At 40.8% G+C, this 26,786-nt stretch overlaps 1 protein-coding gene across 10 annotated transcripts in view; it reads right to left on the bottom strand.

Annotated features, from left to right (window-relative positions):
- The window catches only part of GRIP1 (glutamate receptor interacting protein 1), a 502,117-nt gene that overhangs the window by 109,814 nt on the left and 365,517 nt on the right, over positions 1 to 26,786 (bottom strand). For all 10 annotated transcript variants that reach the window (XM_070789346.1, XM_070789345.1, XM_070789349.1 and 7 more), the window contains exons 8-9: positions 8,085 to 8,232; positions 6,111 to 6,280 (exon numbers count right to left, since the gene is read on the bottom strand). In XM_070789346.1, the coding sequence (XP_070645447.1) occupies positions 6,111 to 6,280; positions 8,085 to 8,232 (318 nt within the window). The remainder of the gene's footprint in view (positions 1 to 6,110; positions 6,281 to 8,084; positions 8,233 to 26,786) is intronic.

The raw sequence follows: 26,786 nt of genomic DNA, 5'->3' as shown, positions 1-26,786 counted from the left end.
TTTTTAACCCAGTTCTTTATGGAGTGCTGTTAAAATTACTGGGCAGTTTTGAGTGCTGTCAAACCAAATTGATAACTCAGTAAGGAAGATTCTGACCACCTATGTATGTCTGGCTCTGTGACATCTGTGGCAGGTTAAATGTAAGTCATTTAATTCAAGGGATTAGATCTGAAAGACAGAGTGCCTGAAGAACTATGGACGGAGGTTCATGACATTGTACAGGAGGCAATGATCAAGACCATCCCCAAGAAAAAGAATTGCAAAAAGGCGAAATGGTTGTCTACAAATAGCTGAGCAAAGAAGAGAAGCTAAAGGCAAAGGAGAAAAGGAACGATATACCTATTTGAATGCAGAGTTCCAAAGAATAGCAAGGAGAGATAAAAAAGCCTTCCTTGGTGATGAGAAAGCCTTCCTCAGTGATGAGAAAGCCTTCCTCAGTGATCAGTGCAAAGAAATAGAGGAAAACAATAGAATGGGAATGACTAGAGATCTCTTCAAGAAAATTAGAGATTCCAAGGGAATATTTCATACGAAGATGGACTCAATAAAGGGCAGAAATGGTATGGATCTAACAAAAGCAGAAGATATTAAGAAGAGGTGGCAAGAATACACAGAAGAACTGTACAAAAAAAGATCTTCATGACCCAGATAATCATGATCGTGTGATCAATGACCTAGAGCCAGACATCCTGGAATGTGAAGTCAAGTGGGCCTTAGAAAGCATCACTATGAACAAAGCTAGTGCAGGTGATGGAATTCCAGTTGAGCTATTTCAAATCCTGAAAGATGATGCTGTGAAAGTGCTGCACTCAATATGCCAGCAAATTTGGAAAGCTCAGCAGTGGCCACAGGACTGGAAAAGGTCAGTTTTCATTCCAAGCCCAAAGAAAGGCAATGCCAAAGAATGCTCAAACTACCACACAGTTGCACTCATCTCACGTGCCAGCAAAGTAATGCTCAAAATCCTCCAAATCATGTGTCAACAGTATATGAACTGTGAACTTCCCGATGTTCAAGCTGGATTTAGAAAAGGCAGAGGAACCAGAGATCAAACTGCCAACATCCACTGGATCATCAAAAAAGCAAGAGAGTTCCAGAAAAATATCTACTTTTGCTTTATTGATTATGCCAAAGCCTTTGACTGTGTGAATCACAACAAACTGGAAAATTCTGAAAAAGATGGGAATACCAGATCACCTGACCTGCCTCTTGATAAATCTGTATGCAGATCAGGAAACAACACTTAGAACTGGACATGGAACAACATACTGGTTCCAAGTCAGAACACAAGTACAGCAAGTTGTCACCTTGCTTGTTTAATTTAAATGCAGAGTACATCATGCTAAATGCCAGGCTGGATGAAGCACAAACTGGAATCAAGATTGTTGGGAGAAATATCAATAACCTCAGATACGCAGCTATTTGTAAGCCTTCCCCAGACAGCCATTTTGCTTTTTTGCATTTCTTTTCCATGGGGATGGTCTTGATCCCTGTCTCCTGTACAATGTCACGAACCTCATTCCATAGCTCATCAGGCACTCTATCTATCAGATCTAGGCCCTTAAATCTATTTCTCACTTCCACTGTATAATCATAAGGGATTTGATTTAGGTCATACCTGAATGGTCTAGTGGTTTTCCCTACTTTCTTCAATTTCAGTCTGAATTTGGCAATAAGGACTTCATGATCTGAGCCACAGTCAGCTCCTGGTCTTGTTTTTGCTGACTGTGTAGAGCTTCTCCATCTATAGCAGAGACATTACTTTGCCAACAAAGGTTCATCTAGTCAAGGCTATGGTTTTTCCTGTGGTCATGTATGGATGTGAGAGTTGGACTGTGAAGAAGGCTGAGCACCGAAGAATTGATGCCTTTGAACTGTGGTGTTGGAGAAGACTGTTGAGAGTCCCTTGGACTGCAAGGAGATCTAACCAGTCCATTCTGAAGGAGATCAGCCCTGGGATTTCTTTGGAGGGAATGATGCTAAAGCTGAAACTCCAGTACTTTGGCCACCTCATGCGAAGAGTTGACTCATTGGAAAAGGCTCTGATGCTGGGAGGGATTGGGGGCAAGAGGAGAAGGGGACGACAGAGGATGAGATGGCTGGATGGCATCAGTGACTCGATGGACGTGAGTATGGGTGAACGCCGGGAGTTGGTGATGGACAGGGAGGCCTGGTATGCTGCGATTCATGGGGTTGCAAAGAGTCAGACGCGACTGAGCGACTGATCTGATCTGATCTGATCTGATCAGATACACAGATGACACCACCCTTATGGCAGAAAGTGAAGAGGAACTAAAGAGCCTCTTGATGAAAGTGAAAGAGGAGGCTGAAAAAGTTGGCTTAAAGCTCAACTTTCAGAAAACTAAGATCATGGCATCCAGCCCCATTACTTCGTGGCAAACAGATGGGGAAACAATGAAAACAGTGAGAGACTTTATATTTTTTGGCTTCAAAATCACTACAGATGGTGACTGAAGCCATGAAGTTAAAAGATGCTTGCTCTTTGGAAGGAAAGCTATGACCAACCTAGACAGCATATTAAAAAGCAGAAGCAATACTTTGCCAACCAAGGTCCATCTAGTGAAAACTATGGTTTTTCCAGTGGTTATGTATGGATGTGAGAGTTGGACTACAATGAAAGCTGAGTGCCAAAGAATTAATGTTTTTGACCTGTGGTGTTGGAGAAGACTATAGAGAGTCCCTTGGACAGAAAGGAGATCCAACCTGTCCACCCTAAAGGAAATCAGTCCTGAATATTCCTTGGCAGGACTGATGCGGAAGCTGAAACTCCAATACTTTGGCTACCTGATGTGAAGAATTGACTCATTTGAAAAGACCCTGATGCTGGGAAAGATTGAAGGCAGGAGAAGGGGATGATAGAAGATGAGATGGTTGGATGGCATCACTGACTTGATGGACATCAGTTTGAATGAGCTCCGGGTGTTGGTAATGGACAGGAAAGCCTGGCATGCTGCAGTCCGTGGGGTTGCAAAGAGTCATACACGAATGAGTGACTGAACTGACCTGAACTGAAATGTAGGTCATAATACTTACTTTGACTTGAACTGGGGACTAAATCTTCATATACATAAAATAATTAAGAGACAAAAATTATATAATTAATGCACAAAACTGCCTGCCATGTATAATTAATTTAAAAGGCATTCAGCAAACAATGTAGCCCAGAGAAGACAGCTGTAGCCTATTTTGAACATGCACTCTAAATCTATTCTGTTTTATGGTGATGGATTTTATACTCATATGTTAGACAAGGATTTCAGTTTAAAAATAAGATGTCACATTTTTGACATACTCTTTCATTTTGAAAAAAATTCATTTACATTCTCCCACTTAATGGTCCCCATAATATTAATAACAGTCAACTTTCACTGAGTCCTCACTATATACCAGGCCCTAAGTGCTAAGTGATTATACATGGACTATCTCAGATAATACTCATAATACATCTATGAGGTATATAGTATAATAACACCCATTTTACAGATGAAGAAACTGAGGCATAGAAAAGTTGAGTAACTTGCTAAGTTCCCAAGTGGTGGAGCCAGAATTACAGTTCTGAGAGCCTGACTCTGAGTCCCTGCCCTCAGCCACCACACTATACTTGCCTCTTCCTATGCATGTTCCTAAGTCCTTTGTTACAGATAAACAAATGGTAAGGAAAATATAATGTTTTTTCTATCATTCCATGGTGACATTGCTGTTGAAATCTTGAGGTATCTGACATGGGAGGTAGTTTTGTTCTCTTCTCTAACTGTACCCTCTTATCTAGTCCAGGAGTTCAAAGGTATAGGCAATAGGTACGCTGTTGGTTGCTCAGAAATGGTAGTTCTCCTGGTACTGAATCATAGAACCTCAAGACCCTGCTCACACTTTCTTTCCAAAGTCTTTTCCAAAGTTTCCTCCAAGCAAGACCGTCTCCCAAAGACCCTCAGGGGCACAATTTCTGACCTTAAAAACTCATTCTTATGGCTTTTTGAATGCTGCTATTTCCCAGCAAAAGGCATAGCAAATCTGTTCCTGGTTGATGTGTCCATTTCTGTATTTCCCTAAAAATACTATTGTGAATGCTTTCTTGCTCAGCAAAATCTGTGAAATGTTTTATCTCCATCTACCCATGAGATGAGAGGCATGCTGTTTAAGCATCAGAAATCTTGAAAAAAAACAAAACAAAACAACTAGAACTTTCTTATGGAAAAAGGTAAAACTAACAATTCTACTACATCTCAAAACAGAAGTTTGAGAATCATAAACATTATAACAATTTTGGGGTATATTTTCTCTTCTTAATTGGGATTTAATTATGTTTAAGACCCATTATTTATTTCCTTTTGGAAATACAAGTCTGATTTTAATATAAAATGTAGGGAGATACTTGCATGTTAGATAAAGAAGATGGTGAACAATTTTCAACAATAGTGGATGACAGGGTCAGAAGCGGGAGTTAGAATTACTAAAATTACCAGCCCTTCACCCCGCTGCAAAATCACAAATGACATCAGCTTTTCCACAGTGAAGAAAAAAAAGTTAGTTCTTGGTCTCCATCCCCTTTATATATAAATTCATCTTCTCAGACTGTCTTGGCAGATAAAAACATTTAATATTTCATGAGTGGAAACTATTTGAACTATGATTTGTTTACATGGCGAATAAGAGGCAGGGAAGATGAGGTTGCTAAAGACAATGACATTTTTATAGGGTCTGTTCACATTTCTGATTCTGATCCTAGAATTTACCAAGCAGAATCTCCTGCTGAAAAAGCACTAGGCAGTGTGTACTGTTATGCCTGGTGGGCTCCAAATCCAGTGGCACCTTCAGATTAATTTAGAAGAAACGTAACAGCTTTAGAAATCTCCCTTCTCAGTCAGTGAGCAGGAAAGACCCGCACATCCTCCTGACACGAATGGAACAGTCCCATGAATCGTACCCCCTTATCATTTCTATTTAAACGAGGCAGAATTTCTGTTCATAACCTGCCTCAGCTGCCTCATTTCTCCAACTCCAATGTGTAAAATTAAAATCTGATAAAGGGAATGCTGTACTGGAGATTTTCATTAGCTCCAGAGCTGTCTAAGCTCCATTTAATTAAAAGGGTTGCATCCAGCTGACTCATTCAATATGAAAATTATTTCGTGCTGCTTTTTTTTCAAACTGTGGGAAAGTGCAGCATGTTTTAGAAGGTTGGAGACATAGGAAACAAACAACCTCCTCAGAAGCAAAATTTTGGTTCCAGAGAAAATTCTTCTCTCTCTCTAAACATAAAGAAATGTGTTCCTCACCTCTAGGGAGCCTGATAAGTACTAGTGGGGATCAGAAGTTGGTTTCAAGGAATAAAAAAGGAGAGTGCTTGATTTAAGGAAGAGGAGCAAGGGAGCGGTTAGAACAAAGACCCCACCGGAGAGTTGTTCTTCATTTGATTTTGGGCTCAAAGTCCTTTTTCTTGCACTGGGTTTTATTTAAGGATGCCTAGGTGGGACAGGGTATAAACACTCAGCAAAAGATCTGTAAGCTTCAAGACAGTGAAAATCCAGATTCCCTCAGGTGGAACTTGTTACTGCATAATCCTAGTCAAATGTTCTGACACTCCTAGGAGAAATATTTGGTCAGAAGTTTGTTCTCCAACCTAAGGAAAACAACTAGTCTGAAAAACAGACAAAATCTCTCATGAAACTGTTTTCCCCCTGAAATATTTGAAGGATCTGGCATGAATGCCCACTTCATAACTGTTTTTAAACAGTGGGAGTTTTAGTATTTGCCTTTAAGGAAGTTCAATGCAAATCACAGGAAGTCAAATTATTTCCTTTCTTCCCACACTCAATTTGTACCAAAGGCTTAAAAAAAAACCAAACAGTACAAATATGAAAATTCTATTTCAAACAGTGTTTCCTCAATTTGGGGGTTTCAGGTGAAACACCCGGGGCTTGGTCAAAGGAATTGGGAAGATGAAGAGAGTAAACGAAGATCGCCTGTTGTCTGAGAAGAAACGATGGAGGCAGAATTGAACTTGGCCTCTCTCTGCTTTCTAACTCTGCTGGAGAAGCAATCATTGCAAGGGGAAGACAACAGAGGTTTATGTGGGTGGATCCTCTCACCATGGTCAGGTCCCTTCAGGGCCAGGCGGGTCTGATGATGGGGAAGAATCTCAAGCTTGACCTGGTCGGTGGTGTTGGCTAGGAACTGGGTTGCTTCTGCGAGCGTGCAGTACTCCATGCTGGTGCCGTCGATGGACAGGATGTGATCGCCCACGTGCAGAGCACCACACCTATGAGGAGGAGAAGATGATGGCGCGCCTTCCTCTTTGGGTTATGACTTTCACGTCCTCATACTTAAAACTTCACACAGTTTTCATTTTCTTAAGGGGAAAAGGAAACGCTTGAATGTCATAGGAAACACTACCTGTCAAATATTAACTATCTTGGGTATGAAAAGAAATGTAAAACCTTGTAGAAAAATACAGAAAAACTCAAGGAAAGGTTTTTCCTTGTCCTTTATAAAAAATATATTATTTTGGGGGTGGCAGGGCTGAAAGTTGAGGGGAAGTGAGCAAGCAAGGAGGGAAGAATAGGAAAATGTTTTCCTTTGACTTTTTTTCTGTGATTTTTTTCCCCCTGAGTTTTTATATCTATAAATACGAGTTGGTAAATATTCAGAATGTAAAGATGGGACTCGCAGAATGGGAATTGGGTCATTTACGATTTTCTTGGGAGGATAACTTGGGAGAAAGATTCAGCTAGTGCTTGCTCGGAATCATCTCACACATGCTCCCAGATCACCAGTTCTTGATTATTTTGTTATTCTGGAGATAAACATTTATTAGTGCAAAAGCTCTCAAAGATGATGGAAATGAGGCAGGCGTCAAAGAGTAATCAAAGGACGCCTCTGTGGTGAGTGAGGGGGAAGCTGGGGAGCAGGAGGGGCGGGCTGCTACGCCTTGCTGAACTCAAGAGGCTGAGTGAGTTGGGAAAAGCACACACAGCAGTCAGCATCTCAAGGTGCCAGTCAAGTGGACAGCTGCTTAAACTGCCTACCCTCTGCAACAGGACAGAAACAGAGGGAGAACGTGAAAGCATCCTGCACCACTGAACGGGAGGGCATCCCTGAATCCATCACTCTTAAATGCCTGAACGGAGCTAAGAGCACAGTAGAGCTACAGACTGACCACTACAGGGGTAGCCGCAGAGCATCAGAGTCAGAAGTTCACCAGGAAGGGCAGAAGAGGGATGGAGACATGCAGGGAGACTGGGCATTGGGGTAGATCTAAACACTTGCACGATGACCACAGTCTACTTCTCAGGACAAAAATGTTTCAAGTCATCCCTCCCATCTAAAAATAAAATGCCACTTGGGTGCACCTGGAGTGCTTCAGCTATGGGAGGTGGGGGTTTTCTTACCAGGAGTGGTTAAATAATTTATTAGGTGGTAAGGTAGTCTTCCTCCCCCACCCCCACCCCTGCAATTTGTAAATCTATCAGAAGAAGAATTCGGGATAAAAGACTGGCATTTTTATGTCATGAGAATGAACGATGTTTTGGGGGACCCTTGAATATAGTGAAACTCTAAGATTAACATACGTCAGTGGAGGGCCTTTCTTTAAAGACTATCATTTTTAAAATGTTGTTTTACTTCCTGAAGAAAAAAGGAATAAGATTGTATGGTGGCAGGATTTAATTGTTCACAATTCAAGAAACCACAGGACTTCTCTGCATGGAGCATCATAAAGATCTGCTTAGCTACCCTCAACCAAAAATGGGCTATTACTCTAGGACACAGTAGGTGAATGTACATAGTTGCTTGACTTTTTCTCATTTCTAAAGGCCACACCAAACATTCGGGTGAAGCAACATTACTTCACGCGGTAGCTGATAAGGAAGGTGAACTTTTAAGCTCTAGAATACTAACTTGTTTTGTATATGAAGCTTGTATAAACTGGCAGAAGAGCTGTTTTGTTTTACCTGTGTGTGCATGTGTGTAGGTATTACATATGTGTGTATACATATATGAATATATCTCTACATAGTTTAACACGCGTGCAATTTGGAAAAGTAGGCACTTTCTATGACACTCACCTGTCTGCAATACTTGCAGATTTGATTTTGTCTATGACAATGACCTGTTTGTTACAGCACATTGAGGTAGTTAGGGCCACCCCAAGGCTGGCACCCGGAGTTTTGGCAACTTCAACTAGTAGTGGTCCGGATGCTGTTGCCACAGAATCTATGGAAGAAAATTTCAGAAAACAGAACACAATAAATAAGCAAACACAGAAAAAAGGTGGAGAAGGTTCAGCCTGGTGTTGATCTGTTAATGTTATTAAAACTTCAGATTTCCCTCCATTTAACATCTCCACGTCCAGTGAGTGGTAACTTCTTAGGGCATCTTTTAGGATGCCTGTTCTATCCAGCTAGTAGTACAGTAATATGTGCATGGGTTTACCTCTTCAATTAAAATTTAAGCTTCACATCAGTTGGGATAATGTCTTATGTTTCTTTATGCCCTCTATATTACTTGATATTGTGTACATGCTAAATTGCTTGATACAGTGCCTGACAAATACTGGGTCTCTGAAGAAAGGTTTTAAAAATTAATTAACTCAGTAAACATCTTAGCACCTTCTATGGATGGATGGATAGATGGATGGATGGATGGGTGGGAAGGAAGGGTGAATAGACAATGTCTCTAAGTAGGCAAGTGGTAGGAAGGCATACGCTTCCCAAGTGGTGCAGTGTTAAAGAGTCCGCCTGTCAATGCAGGAGACACAGAGATGCAGATTTGACCCCTGGGTGGGAAGATCTCCTGGAGTAGGAAATGGCAAACTGCTCCAGCATTCTTGTCTGGAAAATTTCAGACAAGAGGAGCTTGGCGGCCTATAGTCCATAGAGCTGCAAAGAGTCGGACACAACTGAGTGACTGAGCACACACACAAAGGAAGGCATAACCAAGTTAAACTGGTGAATCCTCTAGGTTTTCCTTATTCTGGATCTGATATACGGTCATCTCTCCCTCGGGTGCATGCTTTATTTTTAGCTTGGAATGCTCTTCATTCCTTCAACTGGTACTCACCCTTGGGGGTATAAACTTCAATTCCTCTGGGAAGCCTCTCCTGACTTATGATCTGGTGAGAACCTTTTGTCCTGCTATTTTCCTGCTTTGTTGCACAAATGCCATTCCTCTGATTTCTGCCGAACAGCAAGCTTGCGGTAAGGACAGAGCCTGTGTTCTGTCCATCACAGCATCCTCAGTGCCTGGCATAGAGACTTGTGCATATATAGTTGTTGAATGAATGTATGGATAAATGAGACAATGCATGATGCTATTTAAAGCTCAGAAGAGGAAGAGATCATATGGGAAAGAGCCTTGGATGTGGATATAATACCTGTACTTCTTCTTTTCACAATATTTTGGTCATGGTAACACAGACCAGTTATAAAAACTAAGTCTGCTTGCTTACCTAGAAAGTGTTATCTTTACCTCAGCATTTACTACAATGGGAATCAATGTATAGTTAAAGCATTTTACAAAGTGCTGTACACATAGAATATTATTGCATATTATGACCGCAAACCTTTGAATCATCTCATTTTTTAAGACTGTATATTTTCAATAGTATTTTTATGACTTTCTACTACTCTGGTGTTTGGTACTAATACAAGTTTGTTTTCCTGAAAGTATATCTTCATATCAACAAGCCAGCACTCAGATATGGTGAACTAGAAAGTGTATTCCTATAGTGAAGCTCAGACAGTATGTGCTGACTCTGGAAGCTGAAAGACCCCTGGGACAGAGTCATCTTCAGTCGCAGATGAAACAAGATATTTGTTAAATAAGGTAAAGATGAGAACAGTCATGCCAACCACATTCATACTCCAGGCCTAAGGATTCTTGCATGTACTGTGTTTCTTAAATATCTAGTCCTAGAAAAAGTTAAGAGACCATTAGGGGCTATATTTCTTCCTGTCAATTCCAGGGGAGAGTCTCACTAATAATAGCTGGGAGGACCCAAGGGTCTTAGTCCACTAAGAAGACTTTGTGATTCTGAAGTGTGCTGGCTATAATTTTCCCATGAATCTAACTCTATGGTGGTGGCTACTCTCAGGTTCTGCTCACCCTGCTGTGTTAACAGCCTGACCTTGGGCCATTGACAAGATCTGGCTTCTCTTCTCCTTGTTTCCCAGTTTGCTTCTCTCCAGTGCTTCTGTTGGTCATATGCTCCCCAGGGTCCTGCCTTACTCTCACCTTGGAGTTTATAGACAGCAGTCCCCAGAGCTATCTGAAACAGTGGTTTGCACCTCTCCTGCCTCACTGGGACCTCCTAGTAAACAATTCTGGTCAGTCCTTGTCACCCACATTTGAGTTATCCTTCCATCATGAATATAGGTGATTCTTCCTACTTCTCAGCTCTAATAGTCAAAGTGCTACTGCTACAGCAAATGCACATAATCTGATGCCCATAGCTCCACTCCCAGGTCTATTGTCCTTCTCTTCTTGGAGTTTGCTCCCTTGCAATGTCTCTTCCTGTTCAGGTTGAACCTCACATGAGCTCTGGCCTAGTGGAGTCTTTTCTGAGATTATCTTTACAGAGGAGGATTAATCTTTAGGAGGACTAATTTTAGAAGGACAGATATCCCAAAGACTTGATGGATTTTAACAGATAGTTTTGTAAGGAGACAATCACTTATATTCTTCCACATGCTTTTCTATCTAAATATAAATTCATGGGGCTTCCCAGATGGAAGTAATACACTTTTCTGTTACTTATAACCTAATCTCTAAGACATGACAGAAACTGAGAACTGTTTCTTGGTATCCCATTTTTCCTTCTTTCTTAGTAATAAGCTTTCTAAGTTTTAGCTGACTGGATGGCTGCCCAGCTAAGGACAACACTTCCCAGCCTCCTTTCTGGTGAGATGCAGCCATGTGACAAAGTTCCAGCCAACAGGAAGTGAGCAGAAGTGAGACATGATACATTCTTAGAAAGAATGGTGGTGCCCTCCTCTGTCTCATTTTCCCCTTCTTGACGTTGCATTGTGGGCCCAGAACTGGTGACCATCTTCCACCATCAGACATGGGCATGGTGCCACCAGAGAGAGGACCTTTGATTCCTGAAATCATATCTCCAGAGACTGTTTACTCTCCCAAGAAATAAACTATCACATTTAAGCTAGTAGGGTAAGTGTGAATTTTTGTTGCCAGCTGAATCTTTATTCTGACAGGCCTTTTCACTTGAGTCTATCCCCCTCAAAATACCTTTCTTGAATTTTTATTCTAAGAAGCTACTATTAATAGCTATTTTCAGACATAAATTTTATAAAGCCACAATCAATCATGACCCAGTACACACACTAGGTTTTCATGTTTCTTAAAAGTATTACATCAGGATTAAAGATTAGTTTGTAAAGAGGTTATCAGCAGAGGTAAAGCTATTTAAATATAAACTCTTACAGTGCTATTCTTTTTTCCTGGCCTATATATTTGTCAAGGTGTTAAAAATTTTGTTTTTGTAAGGTTCTAATGTTCCAGTTACAGTGAAGAGTTAATATTAATTTTTTTCTCATAGGAAGAAATGATAGGAATGAGAACATTAAGAAACATAGAAAAAGGGTATCATATTTTCTGCCATCACTAATTTAGAGGGGGAGAGAGACTGTACTCACAGCTGTTCTGGTGCACCTCTGGAATGGAAACTATTAATAGAAATAACAGTCTCTCTTTAAGTAGTACTTGCCCCATTAAGGCTTTGAAGGAACAACAAATGAAATATTTCCATTTAGGGCAGCCTAATGTGCAAGGAATGTTTTTTTTTTTTTTTTTTTTTAATTTAAAATGGAAAGCTTCAGAACTCTGAACAGAGAACCATAAACTCATGGTTAAAGGAAGAAGCAGTGTGATCCTAAGCTGGGCTCAGGTCTGGAGGCCTGGAGGTATGGTCCTAGTTACGCCACCAACTTACCATGTGGCCTGAGCCATCATCTCCCCTGTACCTCATTTTCTTCTGTAAAATTAGGGGACTTCAGTAAAAGCTCCCTAATCCTGATCATCTATGTCTCTTCAGAGAAATAGCAATGTTAGGTAAGGAAGAGCCTACTGGGCATCAAAAATGAGAGAAACTTGGTAAACTTTATGAAAATATGCAATAGCTGAATTTAAATTCCAGTATCTTGCTAATGAGACTTCCCAGGTGGTGCTGGTGGTAATGAACCTGTCTGCCAACGTAGGAGATGCAGGTGACACGGGTTTGCTCTCTGCTTCAGGAAGATCCCCTGGAGGAGGGCATGGCAATTCACTCCAGTATTCTTGCCTGGAGAATCCCATGGACAGAGAAGCCTGGCAGGCTACAGTCCATAGGGTCACTAAGAGTCGGACAGGACAGAAGAGACTTAGCACAGCACATCCTACTAATGGGGAGAAGAGGGGAGCTACAAGATATGAAAGTGAGTCTAGATAATTATTGTTTATCAAGATGGGATGCAAAATCTCAGACCCTTAAATATTTTGATGACAATGATAACATCCTTTAAAGACCGAGTTTGAGGGATTGTCCCTCATTGCATAGTATGAAGGACTTCTTAGGGCACAACTTTTAACTTTCTATCGAAACTGTGTCATATTGAGTTCTTAACTTATGAAGAAAAAAAATGATGAGGGAAAGAAGGTGCTTATCTTATGTAAAGATGACCATAGAGTGTTGATAACTGTTTAAGGAATATGAGCTCAGCCCTCTGGTCTCTCTCTTTAGCAGCCTAGAATTTTACTTCACCATGATCACTCTCATTCATATGTCCAGCACACATTCAGAGTTCCTTTGTGGCTCAGCTGGTAAAGAATCCTCCTGCAATGAGGGAGACCTGGGTTTGATCCTTGGGTTGGGAAGATCCCCTGCAGAAGGGAAAGGCTACCCACTCCAGCATTCTGGCCTGGAGAACTGCATGGACTGTATAGAGTCGGACACGACTGAACAACTTTCATTCACTAGTACACATCCTTCACTGATACCTTGAACAATTCCTGAGTGTCTCATAAGCCCATCAGACACAACATACCCAAACGGACTGGCAAGTCCACCCCACTCCACTGGTTCTTCTCCAGGTCTCCTCCTAGTGAATGGCTCGTATTTTAATCCATTATGGAAACCAGAAATTCAGGAGTCGTCCCCAACTCCATCTTCTCCTCACTCTCACAGATCCCTCTTGATTCTAATTCCTAAACAGATTTCCATTTCATTCTTTCTTTCCATCTCCACAATCACCATTTCCATCCAAGTACCATTGTCTGATATATCCCAATCCTCCCATGGATCCCACCTTCCCCAATCCAGATCCAATTTTTAAAAAAGTGCAGATCTCATCATGCTAGCCTATGCTTTAAAACCCTTCAACAGCCATTTTTATAACAGGGTAAAATATATTATCATAATCTTCAAGGACCTACAGGACCTGGCTCCTGCTTACCTCACCTGTTTTCTTTACCACCGTGCTGTTCTTGTTCTCCAGCTTCCTACTCCTCTTTCAATTCTTCAAAAACATTGCATACTTTCCTGCCTCTGGTCCCTTATATATACTATTCCATCTGGAATTCTCCAGCTCCTGGTCCCTGCATCACCTGCTTCTTTACCACTGCTCTGCTCAAACGTCACTTCTGCAGGAAGCCTGCCCTGCCCTGCAAACCACATCAACCTGCCTGCCATATGCTTTAATAGCATCGCTATGCTTTCCCTTCACTGCACATCTAATAAATGTGACTCAACAATTAGTTGTTCAATTACCTCTTTGCTCTTTGATGAATAATGTAAGCTCCATGCTGTAGGGGTTGTGTATGTCTTCCTTATGACTGCGACTCTCTACAGTATCTATACAGCTTCTATGTAAACAGTAGGTGCTCAATGTGATCTGTTGATGGAATGAGTGAAAGAATGAAGGCCTAGTATTTTATTCAAGATGCAATGCTAGCAATAGTCATGATGCAGACATTTAAGTCACATTCTTGTGCTTGAGAGTTCTTAGTGTGGTTGAAATCATGTTAACCCCATTATTAAATCCTTTGAATGGCTGTTCTTGTAACAGAGTGCCTACGCATAGCCGGATGATGTTGATGAGGAGGGATATTTTTCCTTTGTCTAAATTCTAACCTGCATAATGATCTGTAGGTTAGATCATTATGAGGCACTGAATATTATGAGGCATTGAATGCCTCATAATATTGGACTGAGAAGTGTTTGAATTTATCTGATAGAAAAAGAATTAGAGAACAGCCTACTGGAAGAAAGTCAACCCACCTTCTTCCAGATGGAACTTGAACTTACTGGTCATTTCCCATCTATAAGTGTGTATAGCACACTCTGGGAGTTGGTGATGGATAGGGAAGCCTGGAGTGCTGCAGTCCATGGGGTCGAAAAGAGTTGGACATGACTGAGCGACTGAACAACAAAAACACAGCAGCTAGAAATGGCCAAGTAAATGAGCTACCCCTAGGATTATGAGCTCTTAAAAGAGACTGGCATTACTCAGGGACAAATGGTTCTGGAGCTTCAAAGGAGGATATCCTTATTTGTACATATCTCTACTCAACTTCCTTCCACAAAGGTCTAGAGGCTGCTTGCTTTAAACAAACAAAGAAACAAATGTAATATAAAGGAGCAATCAGGAAGAGTAAAAAGACCTAAGAACACCTTGCCCACAAGGGTTAATAGAGATGCTTTGACTGAATTACAAAAATGACTTTAAATTTCAGGGAAATCCACAGAGATAGAAAGTAGATTGGTAGCTGCCAGGGATTGGGGGCAGAGGGGACTAGAGAGTGACTGTTCAGAACCAGGCAGATAACCATTTTAGAACCAGGCAGAGCTGATGGTAGCATGACACTGTGAATGTAGTAAACGCTACTGAATTTTAGACTTTAAGTGGTTAATTATACGTTATGTGAATTTTGTTACAATTAAAAAATACGACTAAACTTCCTGGAAACCACGGTCAATCCTGCACTGTTGGAAAAGAGGAGGTCTTCTAGTCCCTACAGTGGAAATAAAGATTCTACAAGACTCTTGTAGCAGGGAGCTCTAAAAGATATCTTTTCCGTGGAATTGTGTAAGTGTCAGTTGCTCAGTCATTTCCGATTCTTTGAGACCCCATGGACTGTAGCTCACCAGCATCCTCTGTAGATGGAATTCTCCAGGCAAGAATACTGAAGTGGCCATTCCCTTCTCCAGGGGATCCTCCCCACCCAAGGACTGAACCTGGATCTCCTGCATTGCAGGCTGATTCTTTGCCACAGAGCCACCAGGGAAGCCCATATATATTAATAGATAGTGCTGATATAATGGGGTGATGTCCTCAATGTATTTTCATAATGGCTGTTTCTTGAGGCATATGATTAAAAAGCAAATCAGTGATGCTGTCTCTATAATGAGACAAGATAATGTGATGGTCCACTTAATCAAAAGACAGACCCCAAGGCAGATAGATTGGCTCTCTCTCTAGGGATCTACCTAAATAGCAATCTTTTACCTTACTTCAGATTTCCAGCAAAAGCTGGATACTAGATAATTCAAATGGTCCTCTGTGAGGAGACCCTGGTATGCTGGCTTTCATATACATGACTTAGACCAGATCCAAATGCTCTGGCCATCGCATGAGTCAGAGGAAGGATTCATGTAGTCTCAGGGGGCTGGGGAAACCTAATTAGACTCTTGCCAAGATAGAAGATCACCCACTTCATATTCTCACACAACTGGGCTTTCTAAGTCTGCAGGTTACATCATCATTCCTGCAACAACATGAATTTTAAAATACATTTATTGACTATATTTATATATTCCAGGAACCTCAGAAGGCACTGGGGACTCAAACATGAAAATATATTATCCCTTCCTTCACATAACCCCTTGGGGCCCATGCCAATAAGACAGAGGAGTGGGATAGAACTTTTGGATTCCACTCCAGTACTCTTGCCTGGAAAATCCCATGGATGGAGGAGCCTGGTAGGTTGCAGTCCATGGGGTCGCTAAGAGTCGGACACGACTGAGTGACTTCACTTTAACTTTTTACTTTCATGCACTGGAGAAGGAAATGGCGACCCACTCCAGTGTTCTTGCCTGCAGAATCCCAGGGACGGGGAGCCTGGTGGGCTGCCGTCTATGGGGTCGCACAGAGTCGGACACAACTGAAGCGACTTAGCAGCAGCAGCATGCCTACAAAAGTCTGTCTAGCCAAGGCTATGGTTTTTCCAGTAGTCATGTATGGATGTGAGAGTTGGACTGTGAAGAAAGCTGAGCACCGAAGAATTGATGCTTTTGAACTGTGGTGTTGGAGAAGACTCTTGAGAGTCCCTTGGACTGCAAGGAGATCCAACCAGTCCATTCTAAAGGAGATCAGCCCTGGGTGTTCTTTGGAAGGAATGATGCTAAAGCTGAAACTCCAGTACTTTGGACACCTCATGCGAAGAGTTGACTCATTGGAAAGGACTCTGAGGCTGGGAGGGATTAGGGGCAGGAGGAGAAGGGGACGACAGAGGATGAGATGGCTGGATGGCATCACCGACTTGATGGATGTGAGTCTGAGTGAACTCTGGGAGTTGGTGACGAACAGGGAGGCCTGGTGTTATGCGATTCATGGGGTCGCAGAGTCGGACACAACTGAGCGACTGAACTGAACTGAACTGAACTGATGGAAATTTATTCTGATGAACCTCATGAGGTTTCTACTTTTTCTTAAACTACAGGACACATAATGTTAGCAATCCTCCCAAACCCTATGAAAACTTTAATACAGTAAGAGTCAAAATGCTTATAAAATACTGGGTTATCTAATAGGATATGGTTTCCAGCTTTCTAGGAAGATTTACTCAAGTATGTCAACAAGTATATCAGGTATGACACCACCCACAGAAGGTGATTGAAGCTCCCTGTCCATAGGACTGTCCAGAGAAAGGCAATTATTACCAAGTATCTATGGTATAGGGCTTCCCTGGTGGCTCAGATAATAAAAAATCTGCCTGCTGTGTGGGAGACCTGGGTTCAATCCCTGTGTTGGGAAGATAACGTGGAGAAAGAATTGGCAAGCCACCCAGTATTATTGCCTAGAGAATCCCATGGACAGAAGAACCTGGTGGGCAAGAGTCCATGGGGTTGAAAAGAGTTGGACATGACCGAGTCTCTCTCACACACACACACACACACACATACGGTACAAGTCAAAGGAATGGCGATGATATGAGACCTATGGGGGTCTGAGGAGACTGAGCATGGTGAGCTGGAATGCTCAAGATGAGCTTCTTAGTTGAGAAGCTGAATGCTTCTCAGCTGCCTTTATCTTAATGGGCTCTAGGAAAACAAAACTATTTTAAGTGAGTACTGCTTTCCAGAATTACCCATGTGGCAGTTACTCTCCGCATCACAGAAGAGGATCTACAAATGCTCACGTTTAATTGATCATTAGCCTTTTCTAGCAATTGTTTTCCATAATACATGTTTCCACACAGCAACATCAGGAAGCCCATACCGCCTTGTGGTATTAAGCCGAGTTCCCTCGCTGCCATCCAGCTCCATCCACAGAGGGTCTGATGAGAAGCCAGAGTCCAAAAGCCCTGGCTTTATTCCAAGATGTCTAATAAGATGCATAGGAAGAATAAAAGCGAGCAGACAGGGTAGATGAATGGGGCCCCCTTATTAAAGAAAGTGCAAGAGAAAAAAATGGACTGTGTCAAAATGAGAAAAACTAACAGAAGAAAAATCAGGAAGAAATAATCAAGAGCCCATCCCCTGACAGAAGATTAGTTTATTCTGCTGAAGTGAAGCATGGCTGAGAAAAATGGATCATGTAGATATAAATTATTCATGGTTAAAGACGTCTCAGTCATTAAGATATTTACACCCTGAGTGAAGCCTTGCACGCTGTGTTGATTTATGGGCTACATAATTACATAAGATACGCTGATGACTGTTTGCATGGGAAACACTTTGGATTTTTTATTTTGTTAATCAGTTTTCCCACTTTGAGCCCAGCATTTCAATCAGAGCTCCAGGCTTGATTAGAACCTCCCAGGGGTGGTAAAAAGACTGCTTGGTAACAGTAGTTTTGTTGGCTGTACATTCCTTCAGATAAAAAGTACCTTTGGGGGGCTTTTCAAATTACCCATTAGTTAAAAGTATTTTTATCAGTGATATCTTCTTCAAATAATGCTACTAATAATTTCAACCCTTTTCAGATGAGCAAAACTCTAATAAATATTTCTTAACTTAAAAAATTGCTGGTTTGGTTTTGTCAATTGAAATTCACTACTCAGAAAATACACCCATACAACAAAAAGTATACCTTCTGTATTCAAATGAGCTTTATCTGAAATCCTGTTTTTCTTGGGAAGTTAAAGGGACCATCTTGAATGCAGTTATTGTACTGAAAGAAGAGTCCAAACAATGCAAGTAGAATTCAATAATACACCCATGTTAACTTGAGTTTGGCTAAAGCATGGTTGATGATTACTTTCATTCTCTGCAGCAGCCTCACCCTGGTAATTTTATTTGGAATATCTTGACACTGCCCCTTCCATTTTATGGGACTCATCTTTCTTTCGAACCTGGATTATTGGCCTATACTGCTTTAAAATTTTTTACTAAGTATAATAAACATAGGGCTTCCCAGGTGGCACTGTGGTAAAGAATCTGCCTGCCAATGCAGGAGATGCAAGAGAAGCGGGTTTGATCCCCGGGTTGGGAAGATTCCCTAGAGTAGAAAATGGCAACCTGCTCCAGTATTCTTGCCTTGGAAATTTCATGGAAAGAGAAGCCAGGTGGACTAGAGGCCATAGGGTTGCAGAGAGTCAGACACGACTGAGGGACTGAACAAAGCACACGTGACAAACATGTGGAGAATGCATAAATCTTAAGTTTGAAGCCTGAGAGATTTCCATAAACTGTGTTTATTTTCATAAACAGACCTGTGTAACCAGACCTAGAAATAGAACAATACCAGCATCAAAGAATCCCTGCATCACATGTTCCTTTAAATCACCTCCCTGACCCACAGGTAACCGCCATCTTGACATCTAGCAGCATAGGTTAGTGTGTATATGTGTTAGTCGCTCAGTTGTGTCCGATTCTTTGCGACGCCGAGGACCCTGCCAGGCTCCTCTGTCCATGGGATTCTCCAGGCAAGAATACTGGAGTGGGTTGCCATGCTCTCCTCCAGGGGGTCTTCCCAACCCGGGGATCGAACCCACAGCTCTTAATGGCTCCTGCATCGGCTGGTGGATTCCTTACCACTAGCGCCACCTAGGAAGCCTTCTTTTACAAATTGCACAAATCTCTCTGTTTCCAACTTTCTATTAGGTTGTCTGGCTTATTGGTTTGCGGGAATTAAAACAAACAAACATAATCTGATATGAGTCTTTTTTTGGATATTTGTTGTACAAATATATCTTCCCTCTCTATAACTTACCATTTCAGATTCTTAATGGAGTCTTTTTATGAAGGGAAGTTCTTATTCTTTTTTTTCCTTATGGTTAGTACTTTGTGTTCTCTTTAAGAAATCTTTGCTTGCTGTAAAGTCATGATGATGTTCTCCTAGACTTTTTTTTTTTTTGCCAGATTTACTATTTAATTTTCACATTTAGATCAGCAATCTATCTGGAATTGATTTCTGTGTATGGTGTGGGATAAGGAGAGTCACCATATATTTTCTCCACCTGAGTATAGCTTACCCATCATCATTTTTTGAAAAGATCGCTTTTCTTCAGTGTGTTACAAAGTCACTTGTGTCATAAATTAGATGACTACGTACCTACAGTTCTGTTTCTGCTCTGTTTCATTGATCAATCTGTCTGTCCTTACGGCAGGATGATGCCGTCTTAATTACTTCAGCTTGTTAATAGATCTTGGTACCTTGTAGTATGAGTTCTCTGGTTATTTTTCTTTAAGACGGTCTTGGCTTTTCCTGGTCTTTTATAGAGTAATGTATTATTATGTATTTAGTTCAAGGGAAACTAGAACACATTTGTTAAATAAGTGAGAGAGTTAAGGCTCCTGGCTAAGTGAGTAATAACATATGAAATAATCATGTTAGAATTTACATGGTGGGTTTCAGTATTAAAATTGATAGTCTGACTTAGTTTTTATAGATATTTAACCTTTTTTTTTAAGAATACTAACAAAATCTTCCAATTTAAATTTCTAGGGCTCAGTACTTCCCTGGTGGTCCAGTGGCGAAGATTCCACGTTCCCAATGCAGAGGGCCCAGGTCTGATCCCTGGTCAGGGAACTAGATCCCACATGCTGCAACTAAGACACCCAGTGCAGCCAAATAAATAACTATTTTTAAAAACTTCCTAGGGCTCTAATTTTATCCTACAGAGAAAAATGATAAAGAGTTTTTATACTTTTAAAAGAGAGGGTGAGAAAAATCAGGTCACAAATTCCTTACAGAGGTTTTTGGGCTTAGGCCCAGTGACCTGGGCACTCCTTGTAAACAAGGTTGTGCCCCTTTCCTGCACAAGCTCTGGAAGCTTGCATTTCCATTGTCAGTACCAATGTGAGGACTTTTTTTTTCTTTTTTTTAAGGGCATAATTCTGTGTACCAGGAGCAAGCTTTCAGCAAACTCAGAAGGTTTACATCCTACTTGCTGTAAAAAGCATAAAGAGCCAGGCGAAGCTGGCATTTAAGTGACTGATACCAATAGGAAAATAGAAACATCAGGCACAGAGTGAAAAATCCTTTGGCCTGGTTATTTAAGTGATGTGGCATATATACATGGCCATTGCACAGTCATCATATTCCATAGCATCGTTTTCCAGAAAGCCTGATTCCTCCTCCATCTAAAAACAGTCAGTGTCAGGTTTTTCTGAGTTGGATGAGTGAACCCCACAGGAAATGGGATGAGCCTCCACTAGGTTGTGCTGAGGCAGAGAAACTACTTAAGTAGGAGTGAGTGCCTGCAAGATAGATAAAGAATTCTTACCACTAAGGGTTCTTAATCTCCCAGGACTGGGAGGGAACTGTCAGTCAGAAGAGTTAATGGCTTAATGACAAGACTCAGGCTCTCCTTGGCCTCCTGTGCTAGGTCAGGTTTTATGGTTACATTTGAAAAAAGCATTCTAGTTCTCTAGGAACAGATCTAAAATAGACAAATGAATACAAACTATGCAGATATCCTAAAAGCCAGTTTACTTGTAAGGTGTCAAAAATAATGGACTATATGGTCCATGGAATTCTCCAGGCCAGAATACTGGAGTGGGTAACCTTTCCCTTCTCCAGGGGATCTTCCCAACCCAGGGATCAAACCCAGGTCTCCCTCATTACAGGTGGATTCTCCAGCTGAGCCAAAAGGAAGCCCAGAAATATTTAAAGCATCTGTATTTCTTGACTGACCTTGAGCTTGACAGGAAAGAAATGCAATATTAAAAAAAAAAAAAAAAACCCAACATGGGGCAAATGTACAGGTCTAAAGAAATGGTTAGATTTAAAAAATGAAAAATTTGATTACTATGTATTAAAATGACCAATGCCATGTCAATGAAGAAGCAAAGAAAGCCTGATCAGGGCATCAACAGAGCAGAGGCACTAAGAGGGTCCCCAGCTTGGGTCAACGTGACCACTGGATGGAAATACTAGTCTCACTGGCCAGTGTCTTGAATCCTGTAGGCCCTCAATAATACTCATTTATTAGTCATAAAGTAAATGAAATTTTAAATAGAAAATGTGACATATGGTTGGAAGGGATACAAAATAAGTAGGATGTCACAATCAGGATCTAAAAAAGTTTAGACAGGTTGGAATGATGGGTGGATATTTAGAAATTATTTTTAACAGGTGTACGATGATGTGCCTTATGTTTTTACTGTAAGTTATAGTTTACAAGGTGATTTCACGTATTTCACCTTGTTTTGTTTGTCACAACAGCTCTCTGGTACAGGCCCGGGCATTTGAAACACTCTGCAAGTGATTCCATCATGCAGCGAGGGTGCAGGGCTCTTGTTTGGGGATATAGGCTTGATGGGCAGGAAGATATTGGTTATCAGAGGTGTTCAAGTAGAGCTTGGCAAGAAAAGTCCTGAAGAAATTCTAGCATTAGATAGGGGTTCAAACAAATGATGCTGAGATTCAGTTACTGTGGGGTTGTCAACTTTAAAGAACAGTGTCTCCTGGGAGCCTTATATGCCTTCAGAAGCATGTTTTGAACATTATCTTTTTGCCTTTTGGGTTACATAGTATTTTCTGTAGGCATGCATTTCTTGACAAGGGAGGGCATTTGAAAGTGATAAATAGCACTTCACACTACTATAAGACATACTCTTATTAACAGAAATTGAAACAACTCCTGAAATATTTTGAAATATGAGAGTAGGAAACTTCCCTAAACCAGTACAAACAGCAGGAAGTGGAGCTCACTCTTTTTGCAAGAAATTAAGGATTTAATGGAGGGCAAGTAGTTTCTGGACGCATCTATGGAATCAGGGAAGGTTGAGAGTTTTTGCCAAAGGCAAGAGCTAACAGACTGCTGCTCCATTTTAAACCTTTCATCATGGAACCCCAACTTTGATGATGGTGCCACATCGTTCACGGTATCTTTATTATATTAAAAAGTGAACACAGATCCTGCTTTGGGAGGACACTTGTGGCCTTCTCCTGGACTATCTATTCCTCCTCTCACTTGGGAGACAAGCTACAGCCTAACACTTCTGCTTCTCTACAGAAATCTGGGAGGCTGATGTAGCACCCAGGATCTCTGATGATGTCTGTCCATATATTCAAGATATTAAGACAGTAAAGAAAAAAGATGTAGGAGTGGACTGTAAAAAAAAATGGAACAAATGAACTTACTTACAAAACAGAAACAGAGTCACTGATGTAGAAAACAAATCTATGGTTACCAGGGGAAGAATCGGGGGAAGGATAAATTGGAAGATTGAGACTGACATATACACACTATTGTATATGAAATAGAGAACTAATAAGAACCTACTGTATAGCACAGGGAATTCTTTTCAATACTCTGTAATGACCTAAATGGGAAAAGAATATTTAAAAATATGTATAACTGATTCACTTTTTTGTACACCTGAAACTAACACAAAATTGTAAATAAACTATATTCCAATAAAAAAACAAAAATAAGAAAATAAACGCTGTGTTTCAAATGAAAAAAGTAGGAGCATTTCTGAAATATTATGTCTCACTTCTTTAGTCTGAGTAACTTTACCTGAATTCAAATCAATAAAAATGCCTGAATGATTAAATACCAGTAGATAATTAATTCAGTGTCTCACTTTCTTCTTTCATATTCAGAACTCTCTTAGGTACCTACTGTTAAATATTTGATGTTCTGGGATTTTTAGTGGAGGGGGTTCAATTATGAATTTGGGCCTAAAACAATTTATAATTTAAATGGTAAGATTTCATCTTTAAAGTATTCCCTGTGAAACTTTTATTTTTGAAAGAATATTCACTGAGTCTTACATTTCAATTTCAGAATCTTAACTTTAGAATAAAACAAAGACATGTTCCACTAGTTTTTCTGCTGCTTTCAGAACTTGCATCCATTCTTGAAACATTTATTGCTTCATAGATTGGCTATGATTAACCTCAATCCTCTGTGGGTGCACTATCAGACTTAAGATCCTAGATTCGGGATGGATGGACATGTTTGCTTAGTCATGTTGACTCTTTGCGACCCCATGAACCACAGCCCGCCAGGCTCCTCTGTCCATGGGATTTTCCAGTCGAGAATACTGGAGTGGGTTGCCATGCCCTCCTCCAGGGGATCTTCTTCACCCAGGGATTGAACCCAAGTATCCCACAACGCAGGCAGACTTTTTAACGTCTGATCCATCCTAGGTTTAACATGATATTATCTGTGTTATTTGGAGCAACTACTGTAATCTCTTCGAGACATTACTCCATTTATGAAAAACAAGGATAATAGTGTACATGTCACAGAGTTGCTATGACAGAGTTAATAAAATGTACAAAGTACCTCGTACAACTTTTGGCAGAAACTAACCACATAAATTGTTAGTTCTCTCCTCCTCTACAATTTCTTGGGTTAAATCCAGGACATGCTGATGTCATTAGTATCTATGCTGACTAATTAATTTCCTGGTAGATGTTGAGAAAATTACTTTTTTTACTTGACCAGAAAAACCTAGACAAAAGACTCTAATATCAAAAAAATTAAATGATGATTTACATGCCTCCAAAACGTTTAGTGTTTGCATTTATGTAAGATACAATGATGTCATCAAGAGAATGTTCTAACAGAAAGAGAAAGGAGGACAGGATGAGGGAGCTAGACAGCTGTGTAGTGTATCCCTAGTTAGATTTTCATGTGTTGTTCCACTTACTTAGCTTTAAGTGCTGTAAATGATTTCAATATTAACTCTCTCTGCAATTTCAGATTATCCACACTACACTACTTATGGATTGAGTTTTATAATCTATAACTAATGAATCTATATCTTGGACAAGGTACTAAAAAAACTATACATGGAGGCTTTCAACGACAGCAATTATAAAAATTAAATGAATTTTCATTTTTTTCACAGGTGGCATATTTAATATTTCTGCCAAATGATATCTTCAACTTGGTTGACCAGCCTCAAACCTATCTTAGACCCCACCCCCACCACCATATGTCTTCCCAAGTGTGAGAATTCTGCTGGGAAGTCTGCCAAGCTTTTACTATAATTCTGTTTGGATAATAAGGCTTAAGGGAAGCCGATTCCACAGGTGAATGTACCACTCAGCACAAAACTGTCTTTTAAGGATCTCAAAAGATGTGTTCAAGTTATGGAAATCACCTCTGAGAAGGAGGAGGTCCTAGGGTCACCCACTGCAAGTGTCCACAGGGTGAGACATTTTAAATAATCTGTCTGCAGTAGATCCTCAGAGGGTCCTAAGAAGTAGGCAACCAACAGCAATGAACCAAATCATATAAGGCAAAAAGTCTGGTGGGACTTTACATGGGTGCAGCTGAAATATCACTTGAGTTCTTGTGAATTAATGATAACCACTCCTTCCCACTCTCTGAGAGAATGTGTGTGTGGCTTAGTAGGCTTTTTTTTTTTTTTACCTCTTGAGAGGCACAAACTTAAGCCAGAATGAAAGTCTCCAGTGAGTCAGGTCTTAATACTCTGCTGGTTCAAACATACGATGCTTATGTTTATCTGAAACCATGCCCTCGTGTCGAAGAGAATTTTCCTTGTACCAGTGCTTACAAGGATGAGACCTCTGTGAATGGTCTGGGAATGACAGGGTTTGGACAATGAGTCTGGATGATATAATTGACTTACACTCCCAATTAGGAACAACAGTTGTAACTAAAGAGAAGCTTCAGGTCCTCAAATGAGCTACAAAACACCAAGCTTTCAACCAATCACCATACCATAGCAGGGCAGCTTTCAAAATCCATATATTAGGGACTTTAGTCATGAAGACTCATATTTGCTGCTTGGTGAAAACAAGGGTTTTCTAAAATAGAGAAGAGCTGGGCACATGGTGATAAAGGCCACTTTGTGCTCTGATCCCAGTATTTCCTAATCTTCAGAGACCTGGAGAGAAATAATTTGTTTCTTGTACACCAGTGCACCTTCTTTGGGGGAGTCTGGTAAATTCCCTAACAGTCTGGATCTCCAGACTAATGCTTACTGTTAGACTCTGCAGTTATGGTATTCTGGAATCACTGAAAATGGCTAATGAAACTCTGGGCAAGAAAATTAACTGTGGCTACGGGCCAGTGAGTCACAGAAAGCCCTTCCATGTAGCTCTGTGGGACTCAGACACCCTGATGCTTTTACTGATAACTGGAGGAAATACTTCTTGAAGGGAAGGGAAAGGAAGGGAACAGGGTGGTGAGGGGAGGGGAGAGGAGAGAAAAGAGAAGCGGAGGAAAGAATAAATAAGATGAACAGAATAGCACTGCAAATTGGTTACTTAAGGCTTTATTGCATCTTTTACTACTACTTTTGGAGTTCTTCAGAGCAGAGTAAATATTTACTGTCAACTTAGTGAACTAAGTGGACATACCAGTTTTAAGCTGTCTGCCTTTCATTCCATCAACAAATATTTAATGTGTACTTTTCTGTGCCTCTGATGCTGAAGCTGAAACTCCAATGCTTTGGCCACCTGATGCGAAGAACTGACTCATTTGAAAACACCCTGATGCTGGGAAAGATTGAAGGCGGGAGGAGAAGGGGACAACAGAGGATGAGATGGTTGGATGGCATCACTGACTCAATGGACATGAGTTTAGGTGAACTCCAGGAGTTGGTGATGGACAGAGAGGCCTGGCGTGCTGCAGTGCATGGGGTTGCAAAGAGTCGGACACGACTGAGCAACTGAACTGAACTGAACTTTCTGTGCCTCAGGCATATATGGTGCATACAGTGGTTAAAATATATATATTATCTCCCTATCCCTGCCGCCCTTATAGTGCTTACAGTTTAGTGAAGGAGATATCGGATTAGCTCACCAACAAATTAGCATTTTAATGGTGATAACTACTGTGAAAGAAAAGTAAGAGTTCCCTGGGTAAGTGAAACAGGGAGACCTAATTTAGAGAGAGTGTCAGAGAGGTTTTCTCTGAGGTAGTGACATTAAAGGATATGTACAAAATAGCTGGGTAAAGAATGTGTGTTTGTTCATGTGTTGGGGTTGGAGAATCACTTCTGAGGCAGAGGGAACAGAACTTGAAAAGTCCCAGAGGGCAGGAGCCTGGTAGGTGGGAGGAGCTAGGAAAGAAAAAAAAAGAGTCTTGGGAATAAGAGAAGGGCGCTCCTAAGAACCCATGGA

Source organism: Bos indicus, chromosome 5 (assembly GCF_029378745.1).
Source record: "Bos indicus isolate NIAB-ARS_2022 breed Sahiwal x Tharparkar chromosome 5, NIAB-ARS_B.indTharparkar_mat_pri_1.0, whole genome shotgun sequence".
NCBI lineage: Eukaryota > Metazoa > Chordata > Mammalia > Artiodactyla > Bovidae > Bos > Bos indicus.
This window is presented reverse-complemented; position numbering and strand designations above follow the sequence as displayed.